Here is a 20387-nt window from a genome sequence, read left to right as displayed (position 1 = left end):
CACCTGTGTTGTCAGTCTGCACGTGTCCGTGAGTAACTAGCGAGTACACTGTAGGCTGTGGACTTGTCGTCCTCGAGGGCCAGTTATACTAGGGCTTAAGTGTACCTCACCAAGTGATGGCTCGTCGTCAAATGAGAAGTGTAGGGAGGGAGGAGAGAGAGAGAGAGAGAGAGAGAGAGAGAGAGAGAGAGAGAGAGAGAGAGAGAGAGAGAGAGAGAGAGAGAGAGTATGTACGAGTGCTTACAACGAGATTTTGTCGAAAGCCAGGGCTAGCGCGTAGCGCTCATCGCGGAAAGTCTAGTCATGAAACATGAACGTGTGAGTTACGTGTGTTGCCAGTTGTTATGTGTGAGGGAGTTGATATGTCGAGGGAGTGACTGCCAGCAGGCCAGGTGCGGGTGAGGCACAACGAAGGAAGGATGTTGGAGGTGTCTTTTCCATGTAAATTTCCCCCTCTCTTCACGTCATGTGTTCCCATTTTCTTACCATTATATGACGAGAAAATTAGCTGCGGTTGTAAGGTAATTAATTTCATCCACCAGTGTGAGGTCAGTGGGCACGTCTTGGAGCGCAGAACTTCCCACTGACGTAATCCACTGTAATTACTACGCCACTTATTCCCTCACATTTCTCATGTTATTCATCGTCGATTTCCTCACAGACTGATACATATGTCAGCGTTCATCCTCATCACTGAGGTCATCCGACAATGTGCGCATCTTTTGTGGTGTCATCATGTATGCACGGCCTGGAGGTGGACAGCCGTGCACATGTGATGGTGGATGTAACGGTGTTGGGGAGAACAAAACAACATTCTCCCATAGTCTCTTATCGATGAGAGAAACCCGTGTAAGCTACTAGCGTTACAGGAAGTTCGCCGGATCTCTTAACAGAGGCAGTAAAAGTGAACACGTCAAATGTCATGGGCCGCCGTTGTGGGAGAGTTCATTTCTTGATGTGGTCTGCTGTGTGTGTGTGTGTGTGTGTGTGTGTGTGTGTGTGTGTGTGTGTGTGGGTTAGGGAAGACTGGTGGGAGTAGACCTTCCTTTCAGAAAGTCAGGGTCAGTTACCCGAGGGTTCCCATGGGTCACACGAGGTGACACCTAGGTACAACCTACTGGGGTCGAGTTAGGTCAAGGGATCAACGTTAGGTCACTGTCAGAGATTATGCTGCACGTTTATGTGACGTTAGGAAACGTTGCTATACTACTACCTTTCTTCACCCATTTTTGCCGTAATGAACGCTGGAAAGGTGATGAGGTTGATAATGCAGTTATTTACATGTCTGTTGTTGGCGAGCAAGGGATTGGCTGGAAGTCAGGTCAAGAGTGTTCACGTGGTGGTTATACAGTGCCGTAGGCTGCTGGGCGAGCAGGCTAGTTACGAAATCCTTTTGGGGCTAATGTTGGATGTACCTGTGCAAGATACAAAAGGTTAGAGGGGCAGATACCGGTGCGTTTAGGAAGGGCGGAGGGTGGGAGGGGGAAGTCAGGATTATGACAGCAGGGATGGGCGTGGTGGGATCGAGTATGGAAATTAGTCTCCAGTCCTCTCTCTCTCTCTCTCTCTCTCTCTCTCTCTCTCTCTCTCTCTCTCTCTCTCTCTCTCTCTCTCACTCACTCAAGCGGGTCAGCAGCTTACCGGATATTCTAAAGTGTCTAACTTTTCTGTTTGTGGTAATGATAGACTGAGAGAGGAGTTACACGAGGAACAGCCCAGTGCTTTTATCTGTTAATCACAGGGTAATGCGTAGCTAAGAGCGAGCTGCTGGCGGTGATGCAGGATCACGTAGTGAAGTAAAGTGATGTGAGGAAGGCAGGGTTTCCGTGCTATTAGTCCAGGATCTTGGTAAGGCAGGTGTCTCGTGACGCTGGTGCAGCAGGCGACAAAGGTGTCCCCAGGCGTTGGCGCCGCGGAGTGGATCATAAGCCGTCGTGTGGCGCTGATGTAGGAGAAGTGAGATGTGGTGAGGCAGGAGTCTCGTGGGAGTGATGTCGGTTCTTTTGGAGGAGGCGTTGACGAGGTCCTGAGTGGGTAGGTTGATTCCTGCAGTTTTGTGCTGAAGGAGGAGTCATGGTTGAGGTTACCGCAGGAGACGGGCGTTGGCGAGGTCTCTTGGGGGTTTGGTCGGAGGCAGCAGCAGCAGCAGGGGAACTTGAAGCTCCTGCCAAAAGAGTCTGTGGGAGATGAGATGCCTCAAACTTCCTGCTGGAAAGTAATGAGGCAGGAATCATATGGCCTAGACGTGTTCAGACGCCAGGCCGGCGCTCTTATAGTCTAAGGGGAATGGAGTGCTTCCTTGCTAACAGATAAAAAGGCACGCTCTTACATTCTCATCTCCGGCAGGTTTGCCCCACGTTACAGGTGATGATGGTGGAGCGATGATGGCCCAGGCCAGTAAAGGTGGCTCATCGGGAATAAAGAGACACCGTTGATGAGTGGACTTTTCGTCATAAGGGTCAAAGTCAAGTACCTAAAGGATATCAAGGTCACACAAATTTAATGTTAAGACAGCCAAATACCTGCTTGCCACGAGCTGGTCACGACAGCAAGACAAGCTTATATATATATATATATATATATATATATATATTTTTTTTTTTTTTTTTTTTTTTTTTTTATACTTTGTCGCTGTCTCCCGCGTTTGCGAGGTAGCGCAAGGAAACAGACGAAAGAAATGGCCCAACCCCCCCAACCCCCATACACATGTACATACACACGTCCACACACGCAAATATACATACCTACACAGCTCTCCATGGTTTACCCCAGACGCTTCACATGCCTTGATTCAATCCACTGACAGCACGTCAACCCCTGTATACCACATGACTCCAATTCACTCTATTCCTTGCCCTCCTTTCACCCTCCTGCATGTTCAGGCCCCGATCACACAAAATCTTTTTCACTCCATCTTTCCACCTCCAATTTGGTCTCCCTCTTCTCCTCGTTCCCTCCACCTCCGACACATATATCCTCTTGGTCAATCTCTCCTCACTCATTCTCTCCATGTGCCCAAACCATTTCAAAACACCCTCTTCTGCTCTCTCAACCACGCTCTTTTTATTTCCACACATCTCTCTTACCCTTACGTTACTTACTCGATCAAACCACCTCACACCACACATTGTCCTCAAACATCTCATTTCCAGCACATCCATCCTCCTGCGCACATCTCTATCCATAGCCCACGCCTCGCAACCATACAACATATATATATATATATATATATATATATATATATATATATATATATATATATATATTTTACTTTGTCGCTGTCTCCCACGCTAGCGAGATAGCGCAAGGAAACAGACGAGAGAATGGCCCAACCCACCCACATACACATGTATATGCATACACGTCCACACACGCAAATATACATACCTATACATCTCAACGTATACATATATATACACACACAGACATATACATATGTACACATGTACATAATTCATACTGTCTACCTTTATTCATTCCCATCGCCACCTCGCCACACATGAAATAACAAACCCCCTCCCTCCGCATGTGCACGAGGTAGAGCAAGGAAAAGACAACAAAGGCCACATTCGTTCTCACTCAGTCTCTAGCTGTCATGTATAATGCACCGAAACCACAGCTCGCTTTCCACATCCAGGCCCCACAGAACTTTCCATGGTTTACCCCAGACGCTTCACATGCCCTGGTTCAGTCCATTGACAGCACGTCGACCCCGGTATACCACATCGTTCCAATTCACTCTATTCCTTGCACGCCTTTCACCCTCCTGCATGTTCAGGCCCCGATCACTCAAAATCTTTTTCACTCCATCTTTCCACCTCCAATTTGGTCTCCCACTTCTCCTCGTTCCCTCCACCTCTGACACATATATCCTCTTTGTCAATCTTTCCTCACTCATTCTCTCTATGTGACCAAACCATTTCAAAACACCCTCTTCTGCTTTCTAAACCACATTCTTTTTATTACCACACATCTCTCTTACCCTATTATTACTTACTCGATCAAACCACCTCACACCACATATTGTCCTCAAACATCTCATTTCTAGCACATCCACCCTCCTCCGCACAACTCTATAGCCCACGCCTCGCAACCATATAGCATTGTTGGAACCACTATTTCTTCAAACATACCCATTTTTGCTTTCCGAGATAATGTTCTCGGCTTCCACACATTCTTCAACGCTCCCAGAACTTTCGCCCCCTCCCCCACCCTATGATTCACTTCCGCTTCCATGGTTCCATTCGCTGCTAAATCCACTCCCAGATATCTAAAACACTTCACTTCTTCTTCCTCCAGTTATATATATATATATATATATATATATATATATATATATATATATATATATATATATATATATATCACTGGGCAATGACACTGCAAACGATTTCCACGTTCTTGTGGGTTTGCCACACTGATGTGTTCGTTCTGTCTTCATCTTCCCTTGCAGCTCTTCGGTGTTAACCAAGTATTGTGTTTTTTTCTGAGCTTAAAAGACAGATCAGTATTTTGTGTGGTGTAGAGCGGACATGGTTGGTGTTGGTAGAGACATAGCAGACCTCGATGTGTGGGAAGGTGATAACATCGGGGAGGTGTCAGGGTTTCCTGCTGGTGGTGTGGCTGCGGCTCTGGTGCTGGTGGCTTGCCAGTGGAGCTCGAGAGTTCCTCTCTACTTTAATGCCTGGATCTCGCATAAATAATTGTAACGTTCATCCATTATTACAAGACTTAAGCTGGCAATATTATGAAGGTTTTAAGGAGTGGGTCCGTGTGTGTCTCCTGACATCTTGCCTCTCGTACCGCTTATCTTTCTCATGTTCCTCCCGGTCTTCGTTCTTCCCGTCATCTTCCTCCCTCTCTACTTCTTGTCTTTCTCATGCTTCTTCTGGTCTTCGTTGTATATTCCCTCTTACATCTAGGTCTCTTCTGCCTGCTCTCTCCACTCATGCTCCCAGCATAACGTGTGCACCTTCACATTCCCGTATCTTTCTTATCTTAGATGATTTCTTTCTCCTCGTCTCTTGGCTTTCGTTCCTTCCTTGTTTCTCACATTATTTTTCCCTTCACCTCTTATTCATATTTTTCTCCCTAGCTTTGGTTTCATCATTTGATTGTGGCTATGATCGTTCTCTTCATCTTCTCTTCCTCCTCTTCTCCGCAGGATCTGAAAAACCTGCACGTTTCTATGACGTGAAGGCCGCTGTCTCAGCATTTTGTATCCTCGGCTTGAGGAGGAAGTGTGACATAGACGTTTGTATCTCAAAAAGAAACGATATATATATATATATATATATATATATATATATATATATATATATATATATATATATATATATATATATATATTTCTTTCTTTTCTTTCAAACTTTTTCGCCATTTCCCGCATTAGCGAGGTAGCGTTAAGAACAGAGGACTGGGCCTTTGAGGGAATACCCTCACCTGGCCCAATTCTCTGTTCCTTCTTTTGGAAAATTAAAAAAAAACGAGAGGGGAGGATTTCCAGCCCCCCGCTCCCTCCCCTTTTAGTCGCCTTCTACGACACGCAGGGAATACGTGGGAAGTGTTCTTTCTCCCCTATCCCCAGGGATATATATATATATATATATATATATATATATATATATATATATATATATCGCAGTTTCGTGAGTAGATAGGACCAGACGAAGTACAGCCTCATTAGTTCTGTCCCACTCTGCCGAAACCAGAGCCACTTATCCACAGTCAAGACTCCACACACACATATTTCCGTGATTTCACCGTTTCATATGACCTGGTTCAGACCACTTACACTACGCTCCTCTTCAGTATACCATATCGTCTTGATTTGCTCTATCCCGTCTAGGCATCACACCCTGCTGCATGTTCAAGCCTTGATTATACTGAAAGCATATTCCACTCCAGCTTTCCACGTCCAGCACGGTCTTCCCTTCTGCATGTCCCCCTCCACATCTGACACATACATTCTTTCAATCAACCTTTCCTCACGCCTCGCTTTCCCCCGAGATGGCCTTGATAAGAGCATGTTTTGCCGGTGCCATGTTGGCCACAGTAAAGAGAAGCAGCACATTTCTCTCCTACCCTATCATTTCTTACTCGATCAACCCTCCTCACACCAGCTTTTGTCCTCGGAGATTTAATTTCCCAACACGTTCACCCTCTCCCGCACTTTTATATTGAAGGACCCAGTTCCCACGGCCATACAGCATCATCGAGAGGAAATATAGATAGTGAGAAGTCCATATAGAACACATGAAAGGTGTCATTAGATGGGAGAGTAAGTAGGGGATTCATTAAAAGGTATCAAATGGTCAGAAACACAGAATCAGTTCAGTTGGGGGTATTCAGCGGAAACATAACCAGAAAAAAGGAGAAAGCGCGATGAGTGGAAAACATGAAGGATTAGAAAGGTCTGTTTGAAATGCTAGAGATGGTCATCGAGGGGAAGTTCTTATAATATAGAGGACACAGACTATCACTAACAGTGGGCCGGGAGGGGAAGGAGGAGAAGTTTCTGGAACCCTCGAGCAGACCCAGAGAATAAAGACTTGATGTAGAGCAGATGACACCCGGGTTCAGTGAAACAAAGGAACACAGGGAATCGAGTGAAACTGTATCGAGAATAATACACACTGTGAAAGGCAGAAAAATTAGGAATTATTTGTTCTACAGTAGATACAGGGATTAAAGAAAGTACAGAGTATATAAGAGTATTTAACTGTTGACAGAAACGATTCTAGGCTTTAACTAGGATCATGGAGGCTGACAAGTGAAAATTGATGGATTTAATAAAAAAAAGTGTGAGGCCCAGAAATCAGGTAAATTAATGGTGTAGGAGGCTGATAGACGTAGATCGTTGTACCAGTCTATAAGATAGGAAACCGGGAAGAGGCGCTTAACTACAGACCAGCCTACCTGTGCAGTGTGCCTGCACGGTCCCGGGAAAAAAACAACAACAACAAATGGATGACTTTCTGCAGAGAAGAAACTACCTAAATGAGGGACAACCTGATTACAGGGAAAGATGATCATTTGAGAAAAACCCTTTAGATTTTCTACGAGAGGGTGAGCTCTGCTGTAGAAAAGAGAAGGCTAGGATGATTATATCTGGACCACCAGAAAGCATTTGACACTGTGCCACACAGGAGGCTGGTAAAGAAGCTGGATCTCCAGGCAGGAATAAGGTGGACACTCCTTCGATGGACAGAAGATTATCTTAGTGGAATAGAACGAAGGACTGATATCAGGTGATCCATCTCGAAATGGTTTGAGGCTACCAGAGGTGTGTCGTAGGGTTCAGTCCTGATACCATTATTCTTTCTGATCTATGTAAATGATTTCCCTGAAGGATTGCACTCCTACCTACATCATGTTTCTCAATGATTCCATTGTCAGCAGGAAAGTAAGAAGGCAGGAGGACTGTATCAACTTTTAATGGGACCTGGAGAAACTCTGCAGTTGATCAGATGCATGGTTGATGAAATTCAACTCGAGTAAATCAAACGAGGCTGGGTAACAGTGGAATGGTGACTCATTATGACTATTATCTATCAGGAAAGTTGCAGGAATCTGTGAGTGAGAGGGATCTGGAAGGTGACATCTTCCAAAGCCTGTTGCCCGAGTCCTACATCAGGTGTATAATTCATAACAAGCTTTCTGGTGGCAGATGTTAGAAGAGGGTTCCAGTATATGGACGAGGAGATATTCAGCAAGTTGTTCATACCTCATATTTAGCCAAAACGAGAATATGCTTAACTCACCGCACTTGAAGAAGCACAAAGAACTAATAAAGAAGGTTCAGAGGAGGGCCCGAAAGATGGTACAGTAACTACGAGTGCTGTGTTTCAGGGAAAGGCTAAAGGCTCGAAATGTACCCTCCAGGATGAGAGAAGAGGGAGAGGTGAGCTGATCACATCATATAAGTTTTCCAATTAGCTTGATGATGTAGACAAAGAGCGTTTCTTCGGAAGATGCTGGAACAGAACCACCAGAGGCCATTATATGTTAGAAATGACGTAAGGTAATGGTTTATGGTATGAGAGTTGTGGACGAGTGAAATAAACCGAGAGAAAATATTAAACGTGGACACCACACGGAAATGTAAAAAGTTGTGTGACGGTTGAGAATATTGAATAGATGGGGCCCCACGAGTGTAAAACTCCCTCCACGTACAGTGCGAATAGTACGTAATTACACACACACACACACACACACACACACACAATGAAGAACCAGAGAGGAAAATAACTAACGCAGTCAGTTTGAAGAGAACTCAGGGAGGACCTAAAGGCCTGTCTACACGAGCGGGCCTGATCGGCGGGCTTGCCCGTTAACGGGCATATTTGACGGGCAAACGATCAAATTGCCCGAAAGCCCGCCGAGCGAAATCACTGAGCTGGTGCCCGGTAGCTGGAGTTTCTACCCTGCCAGACGCAAGATAATGTCGTGAACCCACAGCGGGCCTTCATCCCACATCCCACGGCATAGTAGCACAGTGAACATTTAACGATGGCAGCCCAGGATAACTCTAGTGAGCCACCAACAATTTTTTGGTCTAAAGCACTTACTAGTACTTTGATTGACCTTTATCGTAAGAATCCATGTTTATGGAATGTGAAGCTGAAATGCTATAAGAACAGAGACAAACGCATAACAGCAGTGAAGGCTATTGCTGCGGAGATGAGAAAGCATGGTACTTACGTTACGACGGATGACATAAAAAAGAAAATAGACACGCTGCGTAACACGTAACACGAGAGAGAAATGTTAATAGATATGACTCATCAAATTAATTATCAATACCCATTATATAGGTATAGTTACTTATATCACAATGTCACAACATTATTTACACGTAGCATGTTTATAACAGATTCACTTACCTGAAGTAGTCAGCCTTCAGCACCTCGTATATGGCCCTACATGTTTCTGGTATTATGCGGGACAAGCTTTGCTTTGATATGCGTGTACTGTACTGCAACTCCGAATAAGTAGACCCACTTGCTAAAAATCGCAGAGTTGCTTCCAGACGAGCTTCTGCTGTAATGCTGTTTCTCATAACTGTGTCTTTCTTCACTATGTATGACTCCACCTTTGATAACAAGATGTAAAAAGTGCTTACACTCATCCTCAGGTAATTTCTGAAGTCGTGTTCCTCACTACTTTGTAGTTCATGAAGTATTGTTGCAGTGCTTCCAAACATACTTCTTTTCTTTAACCAATCTTTACACCATATCCTTTTCTTCTTTTTCTTCTTGAGACACAAAGCTATTATCATAGAGCACAAAATCTTTCTTGACAATGCTAGGCACCATGGTTCTCGTACCGCACTCCACCCGCTACTGGCAACATCGTCGGGCAGGCCCGGCTGTTCATCACTTCGGTCGTGTGGACAACATTCACGGGCAGGCCCGCCAGAATTTGCCCGTTAACGGGCAAACCCGCCGATCAGGCCCGCTCGTGTAGACAGGCCTTAACGCGTTTCCAGCTATCTTCCCTAAATAGATAATATTATTGTGGTAATATTGGTCCGAACCGTTGATGAATCCAATGTTACATATATACATAAAATGTTATGTATGACACCGCTACACAAAGAAGGATTGAAGCCACTATCAAAGCATTATGATAGTTCAGTTTGCTTACCATTTCATATCTTTATTATATACGACAGAGTGATTAAAAGATATGTTGCAACATGTGATTAACAACAATTACATTAGCTAAAGCCAGCACGGATACGCTTCAGCTTTATGTGCGTCAACTGCTCCCAGTACACTGAAGTGGCGTCAGTGAAACTGTTGTGAGGAAAGAACGTGGACACTTTTTTCGTAGGCATTTGTAAATCATATGATTAAGTAGAATGGAGATTTACGAAAGTGGCGAAACAGGTTATTAGAGATAAATCAGGAAAATATATCAGAGTTTTTGACTAACAAAATTCAAAAGTGTAGCAAACGGAACCAAGACCACAGAGGAGAATATCATCCCGGGAGTACCACATGGTACTGGGTTGGGTTCACTCCTGTTTGTAAACATGATTTCAGACATGACAGGGAAGTGAGGCAAGTTACAGTCAAGTGTTTTGTAGTTGACGTGAGAGTAAGTAAAACAGTAGGACTGGAAGAGGAAAAATTCTTCAGACGACATGAATATGATCTTTAGATGTGGAGAACAGAAACCAATGAAATCTAATGAGAAATTAAGGCAAACAAGTCGTGGGACGATTTACAGTGTCTCGACGACTCCCTACAAAGGTTTAACAAGAAAAGCCTTTGCTAATGAAGAAAACGTTGAAGACTAAGGAGTAATTGCTAATGAAGAAAACGTTGAAGACTAAGGAGTAATTGCTAATGAAGAAAACGTTGAAGACTAAGGAGTAATTGCTAATGAAGAAAACGTTGAAGACTAAGGAGTAATTGCTAATGAAGAAAACGTTGAAGACTAAGGAGTAATTGTTAATGAAGAAAACGTTGAAGACTAAGGAGTAATCATCAGGGAAAACATGAAAACAAGTCGCACATCGATAAGAAAGTACCACCAAGCCATATAATGAGTGGTATGATAATGAAAACTTTTGCAACGAGAGAATGAAAGCTGATAATGATGATATTCAATGTATACATAGGAAGCAAAATTGGTGTGTCTTTTGGTCACCAGCTAAACAAATGGAAGTAAACGAGCTTGAGAATATTCAGTCACATATCACATGTAAGACTGATGGTCTTAGTGCATATGATGAACCATCATGAGAGGCTGAAAAACCTCCAGGTTTACAGCGTCACAAGAAGAAAGATGCGTTATGAAGTATGTATAGCAAACAAACTGAGGACATCGAGAGTAATGTAATAGACCTTAAGACACGTCAGTATGGGAAGATACAAGATTGTTAAGCCAGCAATGATCTTTGGGATAGTACGATGAAAAGATAGCAGACATTAATCCACGGCAGTCCAGCAAAGACGTCAGAAACAATATCGAGTGGCCATACTTTGAGTAATAAGAAACGGAGAATGAAAGAACGACAGACACAATGATAACAAAGCTAGATATATGGTTGAGGTCAGACCTTCATGAACGTCGGATTTACAGTCAATTCAGTCCCAGACCGGTGAAAACAGCATTACCCATCATGCAAGACGTGTGGTGAAAGCCACGCGCTCGCCCATTATTTTAGCAGGATCTCGTTGGAGAAACTTTCTCAGGTCACATCCTCTGGCTGGGCAACTTACCCGTTGGCACTTTTGCTCGCTCCTGTGTAGGAGAGTGAGAGAGGTAGTCATAATCTTTTTATTCTTTCCTTTCTGATATAATATTTACTACTTTTCCTTTCCTTAGTGGCTACACTTGGAGTGTATATACAACACGGATGGTCCATTTCGGTGTCTACCCCTTCCCTTCCACGGCCATATTTAGAAACTCCTTAACTCGTTACGTTTGTCCTGACGCCCACCATCTGTCTTCCTTGAGGAGGGACAGCCATCACGTGCGAAGCGGACGACACTCATTTTTCACCATTAGGCTCGACCTTGGGTGTCCTCACCTTCCTCTGTGTCTTTTTAAGAGAGAATTTTGGAATACACACACACACACACACACACACACACACACACACACACACACAACACACACACACACACACACACACATAACATACACACACACACACACACACACACACACACACATATATATATATATATATATATATATATGGATCTGGCAGCGGATGGAACCATGGAAGCGGAAGTGAATCATAGGGTGGGGGAGGGGGCGAAAATCCTGGGAGCCTTGAAGAATGTGTGGAAGTCGAGAACATTATCTCGGAAAGCAAAAATGGGTATGTTTGAAGGAATAGTTGTTCCGACAATGTTGTATGGTTGCGAGGCGTGGGCTATGGATAGAGTTGTGCGCAGGAGGGTGGATGTGCTGGAAATGAGATGTTTGAGGACAATGTGTGGTGTGAAGTGGTTTGATCGAGTAAGTAATGTAAGGGTAAGAGAGATGTGTGGAAATAAAAAGAGCGTGGTTGAGAGAGCAGAAGAGGGTGTTTTGAAATGGTTTGGGCACATGGAGAGAATAAAGTGAGGAAAGATTGACCAAGAGGATATATGTGTTGGAGGTGGAGGGAACGAGGAGAAGTGGGAGACCAAATTGGAGGTGGAAAGATGGAGTGAAAAAGATTTTGAGTGATCGGGGCCTGAACATGCAGGAGGGTGAAAGGCGGGCAAGGAATAGAGTGAATTGGATCGATGTGGTATACCGGGGTTGACGTGCTGTCAGTGGATTGAATCAGGGCATGTGAAGCGCCTGGGGTAAACCATGGAAAGTGGTGTGGGGCTTGGATGTGGAACGGGAGCTGTGGTTTCGGGCATTATTGCATGACAGCAAGGGACTGAGTGTGAACGAATGGGGCCTTTGCTGTCTTTTCCTAGCGCTACCTCGCACACATGAGGGGGGAGGGGGATGGTATTCCATGTGTGGCGAGGTGGCGATGGGAATGAATAAAGGCCGACAGTGTGAACTGTGTGCATGGGTATATATGTATGTGTCTGTGTGTGTATATATATGTGTACATTGAGATGTATAGGTATGTATATTTGCGTGTGTGGACGTGTATGTATATACATGTGTATGGGGGTGGGTTGGGCCATTTCTTTCGTCTGTTTCCTTGCGCTACCTCGCAAACGCGGGAGACAGCGACAAAGCAAAAAAAAAAAAATATATATATACACACACATTATTGGAAAGTATCACAATTTAGCGCGTGATCAAGTATATTCCAATGAGTCCACGGGGAAATGAAACACGATAAGTTCACAAGTGCACTTTCGTGTAATAATCACATCATCAGGGGAGATACAAGAAAGAAATTTAAGTCAGTTAATATACAACGAAGAGACATAGCTAGGACGCCATTTGGTAAACAAGTGATTGTCCAAGACTAACAACAAGCGTATCATAAACTTATTGTGTGGACCAAAAGGGGAATTGTTTACAAATTTCATCAACAATAAAGCTATCCAATTTGTATAGACCTTCACTTAACAGAAAGATCCTTACCAATTTGCTCAACGTAAAACTTAACACAATTTCTGCATGGCAATTTATAGATGCATCCAGGAGAATTTTGTGGTGAGCTCCCGATTAAGATATTCTTTATAGTATTATTGTTGCTGAATGCAACATTTACATTAAAGGATTCAAGCAACATGGGAAGTAAAGTAAAATAATATTAAAAGGGAGAACTAAAAGATTCTTGGTGTCAGTGGGAGGTTTGGGCTCAACTCTATAAAATGATTTCTTTGCGAACTTAAGGGATTTATCAATGAAAGATCTAGGGTACGTTAACTTAGATCGAATTGAATATATCTTCTCAAACTCATCATCAATAGATTCTAGACTGCAAATACGTAATGCCCTAAGAAACATAGATTGAAATGATGATAATTTAACTCTGTCATGTTGAGATAAGTAATAATAGATATATGAGCATACATTGGTAGGCAAGGAAACAAGTTTAGATTTAGCATATACAGAAAACCTACCAGTGTATGCGCACATGTCCATTATTACTCATCTCAACATGACAGAGTTGAATTATCATTTCAATCTATGTTTCTTAGGGCATTACGTATTTGCAGTCCAGAGTCAATTGATTGCGTTTGAGAAGATATATTCTATTCGATCTACGTTAAAGTACCCTAGATCATTCATTGATAAATCCCTTAAGTTAGCAAAGAAATAATTTTGTAAAGTTGAGCCCAAACCTCCCATTGGCACCAAGAATCTTTTAGTTCTCCCTTTTAATAATAATTTTACTTAACTACCCATGTTGCTTAAATCCTTTAATGTAAATGTTGCCTTCATCAACAATGATACTATAAAGAATATCTCAACCAGGCATTCACCAGAAAATTCTCCTGGGTGCATTTATAAAGTGCCATGTAGAAATTGATAAGTTTTATGTTGGGCAGACTGGTAAGGATCTTTCTGTTAGACTTAAGCAACATAAATATAGTATAAGAACCGCACAAGAATCAAATGCCTTGTTTAATCACGTTCAAAACTATGATCATTGTATTGACTGGAGTAATGCCATCTCGGTTATTAACTCTTAACTCCAGTACCACGAGAAATATCATTGAATCTTCTATTATCAAATACACAAAGAATTATAATCTTAATATTAGTGAAGGTCTATACAAATTGGTTAACTTTATTGTTGATAAGATTTGTAAACAATTTACCTTCTTGTCCACATAAAGTTTATGATACCCTCGTTGTCTGTCTTGGACAATCGCACGTTTACCAAATGGCGTCCTAGCTACGTCTCTTCGTTGTATATCAACTGACTGTTATATTTCTCTCTTGTGTCTCCCCTGATGATGTGATTATTACGCGAAAGTGCACTAGGGAACTTATCGTGTTTCATTTTCCCCGTGGACTCATAGAAATATACTTGATCACACGCAAAGTTGTGATCCTTTCCAATATATATATATATATATATATATATATATATATATATATATATATATATATATATATATATATTGTTACGAACTCAGTACTTATTATAGCAAGGTCGCCAGTAACATATATGTTACAAATACTCTACTGGTCCTCGTCTTTGCAAGGACGGTAGGTTTGTAATATAGCACAACTCAGGATAACGCTATCTTAACGTTATAGGGTTAAACAAACACAAAGGTTAGAATTACTTATAATGAAAAGAATTCAAATGTACAAGGTGAACACATAAATCAGGCACGAATCATTTACGTTAACACTGAACATGAGTTTAACATTGAACATATGTTAACAATTCCAGATAAGATTTCAAACCAGGAGATCTCTTTCCGTTGACACTTTGCTCGATAGAATTACATTTAGTTAGATTCTGACGTGACACAGTAACAATCGTTGCACTTAGCTAACCTGACGCAACACAGTAACATCATTGTTATACTTAGTTAAGCTTGACTTGACACAGTAACATATCATTACACTTAGTTAAGCTTGGCATGACACAGTAAACATCTTACAACCTAGTCATACTTGACGGGACACAATAACATCTTACAACCTAGTCAAACTTGAGGGGACACAGTAACATCTTACAACCTAGGGCAGCGGTGGCTACGGGGTTCGAGACAGGGAAAGCCTACATTACCTTTTGTTGGGCTCGAGACTGGTGAAGGAATCAAGGTCTCAGACGATCGTCTGAGCTTTTATCTGAATGACCAGCAAGGCAGGAACAGCTGGCCACGCCTCGACCCGCCACCTAGTTCTACTATAGGTCAAAATGACACAATTGCCCTTGATAGGTCAAGAGACTGGTTGTCACGCCCTCTCCTCGACTTGATTGGCTGAAGGAGGCCTAAGGTCCGGCCTACACATGTGGCGTGCATCCAGCCTCCTCTGTTCCTTTGTCCACGCCGGCAGCGAGCGCACGTGACGACATACCGTAGCAGTTCCCATGGTTGGACCTGACGCCGTTGACCTGACGCCGTCGACCTGACGTTTGGGTGCTACAAGACTGGTCAAGACATAATTACTAAGGCAATCAACACGGTCAGGGAGGGTGAGATCCGGGCCGATAGAAGCCGCTCCCTACACCCAGGACACGTCATACACAGAGATACACCAAGACACATATACGAACCATGTGGACACAAACACATGTATTCGTAACAATATATATATATATATATATATATATATATATATATATATATATATATATATTATGTATATGTTTTTTATTTTTTTATTTTGCTTTGTCGCTGTCTCCCGCGTTAGCGAGGTAGCGCAAGGAAACAGACGAAAGAATGGCCCAACCCACACACATACACATGTATATACATACACGACCACACACACAAATATACATACTTATGCATCTCAATGTACACATATATATACACACACAGACATATACATATATACACATGTACATAATTTATACTGTCTACCTTTATTTGTTCCCATCGCTATATATATATATATATATATATATATATATATATATATATATATATATATATATATATATACGAATTGAGTGCATATGAACGCGCACCTTCATAGAACATACAAACCTCCAACAGCCAGGATCGAACCCGGGACCCCTGTGCAACAGGCGGGAGCGCTACCGCTAGGCTATGATCGCCCCTAATAAAGAAATGACTATTCGAATACTGTATACTCGAATACCCTACGTCTCACGTATTCATATGCCTCCGCGTTGTATAGTTAGGTTCGGTAAAATGCTATCTGCTGGCTGTGTGAGCCTGATGGGAAATGACCGGTGTAGACCCCGTTGCTCTCCAACGTGAGACGAAGGGTATTCGAGTACATAGTATTCGAATAGTCATTTCCCTATTAGGGGTGATCATAGCCTAGCGGTAGCGTTCACGCCTGTTGCACAAGGGTTCTCGGTTTGATCCTGGCTGTTGGAGGTTTGTATTATATATATATATATATATATTTTTTTTGTTTTTTGTTTTTATTATACTTTGTCGCTGTCTCCCGCGTTTGCGAGGTAGCGCAAGGAAACAGACGAAAGAAATGCCCCCCCCCCCCATACACATGTATATACATACGTCCACACACGCAAATATACATACCTACACAGCTTTCCATGGTTTACCCCAGACGCTTCACATGCCCCGATTCAATCCACTGACAGCACGTCAACCCCGGTATACCACATCGCTCCAATTCACTCTATTCCTTGCCCTCCTTTCACCCTCCTGCATGTTCAGGCCCCGATCACACAAAATCCTTTTCACTCCATCCTTCCACCTCCAATTTGGTCTCCCTCTTCTCCTTGTTCCCTCCACCTCCGACACATATATCTTCTTGGTCAATCTCTCCTCACTCATCCTCTCCATGTGCCCAAACCACTTCAAAACACCCTCTTCTGCTCTCTCAACCACGCTCTTTTTATTACCACACATCTCACTTACCCTTACGTTACTCACTCGATCAAACCACCTCACACCACACATTGTCCTCAAACATCTCATTTCCAGCACATCCATCCTCCTGCGCACAACTCTATCCATAGCCCACGCCTCGCAACCATACAACATTGTTGGAACCACTATTCCTTCAAACATACCCATTTTTGCTTTCCGAGATAATGTTCTCGACTTCCACACATTCTTCAAGGCCCCCAGGATTTTCACCCCCTCCCCCACCCTATGATCCACTTCCGCTTCCATGGTTCCATAAGCTGCCAGATCCACTCCCAGATATCTAAAACACTTCACTTCCTCCAGTTTTTCTCCATTCAAACTCACCTCCCAATTGACTTGACCCTCAACCCTACTGTACCTAATAACCTTGCTCTTATTCACATTTACTCTTAACTTTCTTCTTCCACACACTTTTCCAAACTCAGTCACCAGCTTCTGCAGTTTCTCACATGAATCAGCCACCAGCGCTGTATCATCAGCGAACAACAACTGACTCACTTCCCAAGCTCTCTCATCCCCAAAAGACTTCATACTTGCCCCTCTTTCCAAAACTCTTGCATTTACCTCCCTAACAACCCCATCCATAAACAAATTAAACAACCATGGAGACATCTCACACCCCTGCCGCAAACCTACATTCACTGAGAACCAATCACTTTCCTCTCTTCCTACACGTACACATGCCTTACACCCTCGATAAAAACTTTTCACTGCTTCTAACAACTTTCCTCCCACACCATATATTCTTAATACCTTCCACAGAGCATCTCTATCAACTCTATCATATGCCTTCTCCAGATCCATAAATGCTACATACAAATCCATTTGCTTTTCTAAGTATTTCTCACATACATTCTTCAAAGCAAACACCTGATCCACACATCCTCTACCACTTCTGAAACCACACTGCTCTTCCCCAATCTGATGCTCTGTACATGCCTTCACCCTCTCAATCAATACCCTCCCATATAATTTACCAGGAATACTCAACAAACTTATACCTCTGTAATTTGAGTACTCACTCTTATCCCCTTTGCCTTTGTACAATGGCACTATGCACGCATTCCGCCAATCCTCAGGCACCTCACCATGAGTCATACATACATTAAATAACCTTACCAACCAGTCAACAATACAGTCACCCCCTTTTTTAATAAATTCCACTGCAATACCATCCAAACCCGCTGCCTTGCCGGCTTTCATCTTCCGCAAAGCTTTCACTACCTCTTCTCTGTTTACCAAATCATTTTCCCTAACCCTCTCACTTTGCACACCACCTCGACCAAAACACCCTATATCTGCCACTCTATCATCAAACACATTCAACAAACCTTCAAAATACTCACTCCATCTCCTTCTCATATCACCACTACTTGTTTTCACCTCCCCATTTGCGCCCTTCACTGAAGTTCCCATTTGCTCCCTTGTCTTACGCACTTTATTTACCTCCTTCCAGAACATCTTTTTATTCTCCCTAAAATTTAATGATACTCTCTCTCCCCAACTCTCATTTGCCCTTTTTTCACCTCTTGCACCTTTCTCTTGACCTCCTGTCTCTTTCTTTTATACATCTCCCACTCAATTGCATTTTTTTTCCCTGCAAAAATCGTCCAAATGCCTCTCTCTTCTCTTTCACTAATAATCTTACTTCTTCATCCCACCACTCACTACCCTTTCTAATCAACCCACCTCCCACTCTTCTCATGCCACAAGCATCTTTTGCGCAATCCATCACTGATTCCCTAAATACATCCCATTCCTCCCCCACTCCCCTTACTTCCATTGTTCTCACCTTTTTCCATTCTGTACTCAGTCTCTCCTGGTACTTCCTCACACAGGTCTCTTTCTCAAGCTCACTTACTCTCACCACCCTCTTCACCCCAACATTCACTCTTCTTTTCTGAAAACCCATACAAATCTTCACCTTAGCCTCCACAAGATAATGATCAGACATCCCTCCAGTTGCACCTCTCAGCACATTAACATCCAAAAGTCTCTCTTTCGCACGCCTGTCAGTTAACACGTAATCCAATAACGCTCTCTGGCCATCTCTCCTACTTACATAAGTATACTTATGTATATCTCGCTTTTTAAACCAGGTATTCCCAATCATCAGTCCTTTTTCAGCACATAAATCTACAAGCTCTTCACCATTTCCATTTACAACACTGAATACCCCATGTATACCAATTATTCCCTCAACTGCCACATTACTCACCTTTGCATTCAAATCACCCATCACTATGACCCGGTCACGTGCATCAAAACCACTAATACACTCATTCAGCTGCTCCCAAAACACTTGCCTCTCTTGATCTTTCTTCTCATGCCCAGGTGCATATGCACCAATAATCACCCACCTCTCTCCATCAACTTTCAGTTTTACCCATATTAATCGAGGATTTACTTTCTTACACTCTATCACATACTCCCACAACTCCTGTTTCAGGAGTATTGCTACTCCTTCCCTTGCTCTTGTCCTCTCACTAACCCCTGACTTTACTCCCCAGACATTCCCAAACCACTCTTCCCCTTTACCCTTGAGCTTCGTTTCACTCAGAGCCAAAACATCCAGGTTCCTTTCCTCAAACATACTACCTATCTCTCCTTTTTTCACATCTTGGTTACATCCACACACATTTAGGCACCCCACTCTGAGCCTTCGAGGAGGATGAGCACTCCCCGCGTGACTCCTTCTTCTGTTTCCCATTTTAGAAAGTTAATACAAGGAGGGGAGGATTTCTGGCCCCCCGCTCCCGTCCCCTCTAGTCGCTTTCTACGACACGCGAGGAATACGTTATATATATATATATATATATGTGTGGACGTGTGTATGTACATGTGTATGGGGGGGGGTTGGGCCATTTCTTTCGTCTGTTTCCTTGCGCTACCTCGCAAACGCGGGAGACAGCGACAAAGTATGAAAAAAAAAAAAAAAAAAAAAAAAATATATATATATATATATATATATATTTTTTTTTTTTTTTATACTTTGTCGCTGTCTCCCGCGTTTGCGAGGTAGCGCAAGGAAACAGACGAAAGAAATGGCCCAACCCCCCCATACACATGTACATACACACGTCCACACACGCAAATATACATACCTACACAGCTTTCCATGGTTTACCCCAGACGCTTCACATGCCTTGATTCACTCCACTGACAGCACGTCAACCCCTGTATACCACATCGCTCCAATTCACTCTATTCCTTGCCCTCCTTTCACCCTCCTGCATGTTCAGGCCCCGATCACACAAAATCTTTTTCACTCCATCTTTCCACCTCCAATTTGGTCTCCCTCTTCTCCTCGTTCCCTCCACCTCCGACATATATATATATATATATATATATATATATATATATATATATATATATATATATATATATATATATATATAT

General features: G+C 42.8%; 2 protein-coding genes across 4 annotated transcripts in view; one reads left to right on the top strand and one right to left on the bottom strand.

The window, feature by feature from the left end:
• LOC139765906 (kinesin heavy chain-like) overlaps nt 1-20387 on the top strand; it is a 909514-nt gene that overhangs the window by 187148 nt on the left and 701979 nt on the right. The window lies entirely within an intron of this gene.
• LOC139764472 (uncharacterized) lies at nt 1570-9493 on the bottom strand. The gene is made up of 2 exons (XM_071691041.1): nt 8886-9493; nt 1570-2177 (listed from the first exon to the last, which is right to left on the bottom strand). The coding sequence occupies exons 1-2, from the start codon at nt 9278-9280 to the stop codon at nt 2084-2086; spliced, it is 489 nt and encodes a 162-aa protein (XP_071547142.1). The 5' UTR covers nt 9281-9493; the 3' UTR covers nt 1570-2083.

This window comes from Panulirus ornatus, chromosome 4 (assembly GCF_036320965.1).
Source record: "Panulirus ornatus isolate Po-2019 chromosome 4, ASM3632096v1, whole genome shotgun sequence".
In the NCBI taxonomy this organism is placed as follows: Eukaryota; Metazoa; Arthropoda; class Malacostraca; order Decapoda; family Palinuridae; genus Panulirus; species Panulirus ornatus.
This window is presented reverse-complemented; position numbering and strand designations above follow the sequence as displayed.

Coding starts and splice junctions, on each gene's coding strand:
- LOC139764472 (XM_071691041.1), bottom strand. CDS start 9,280: ATGATAATAGCTTTGTGTCTCAAGAAGAAAAAGAAGAAAAGGATATGG. Junction 2,178..8,885: donor CTGAAGGCTGACTACTTCAG/GTAAGTGAATCT, acceptor CATCTCCCACAG/ACTCTTTTGGCAGGAGCTTC.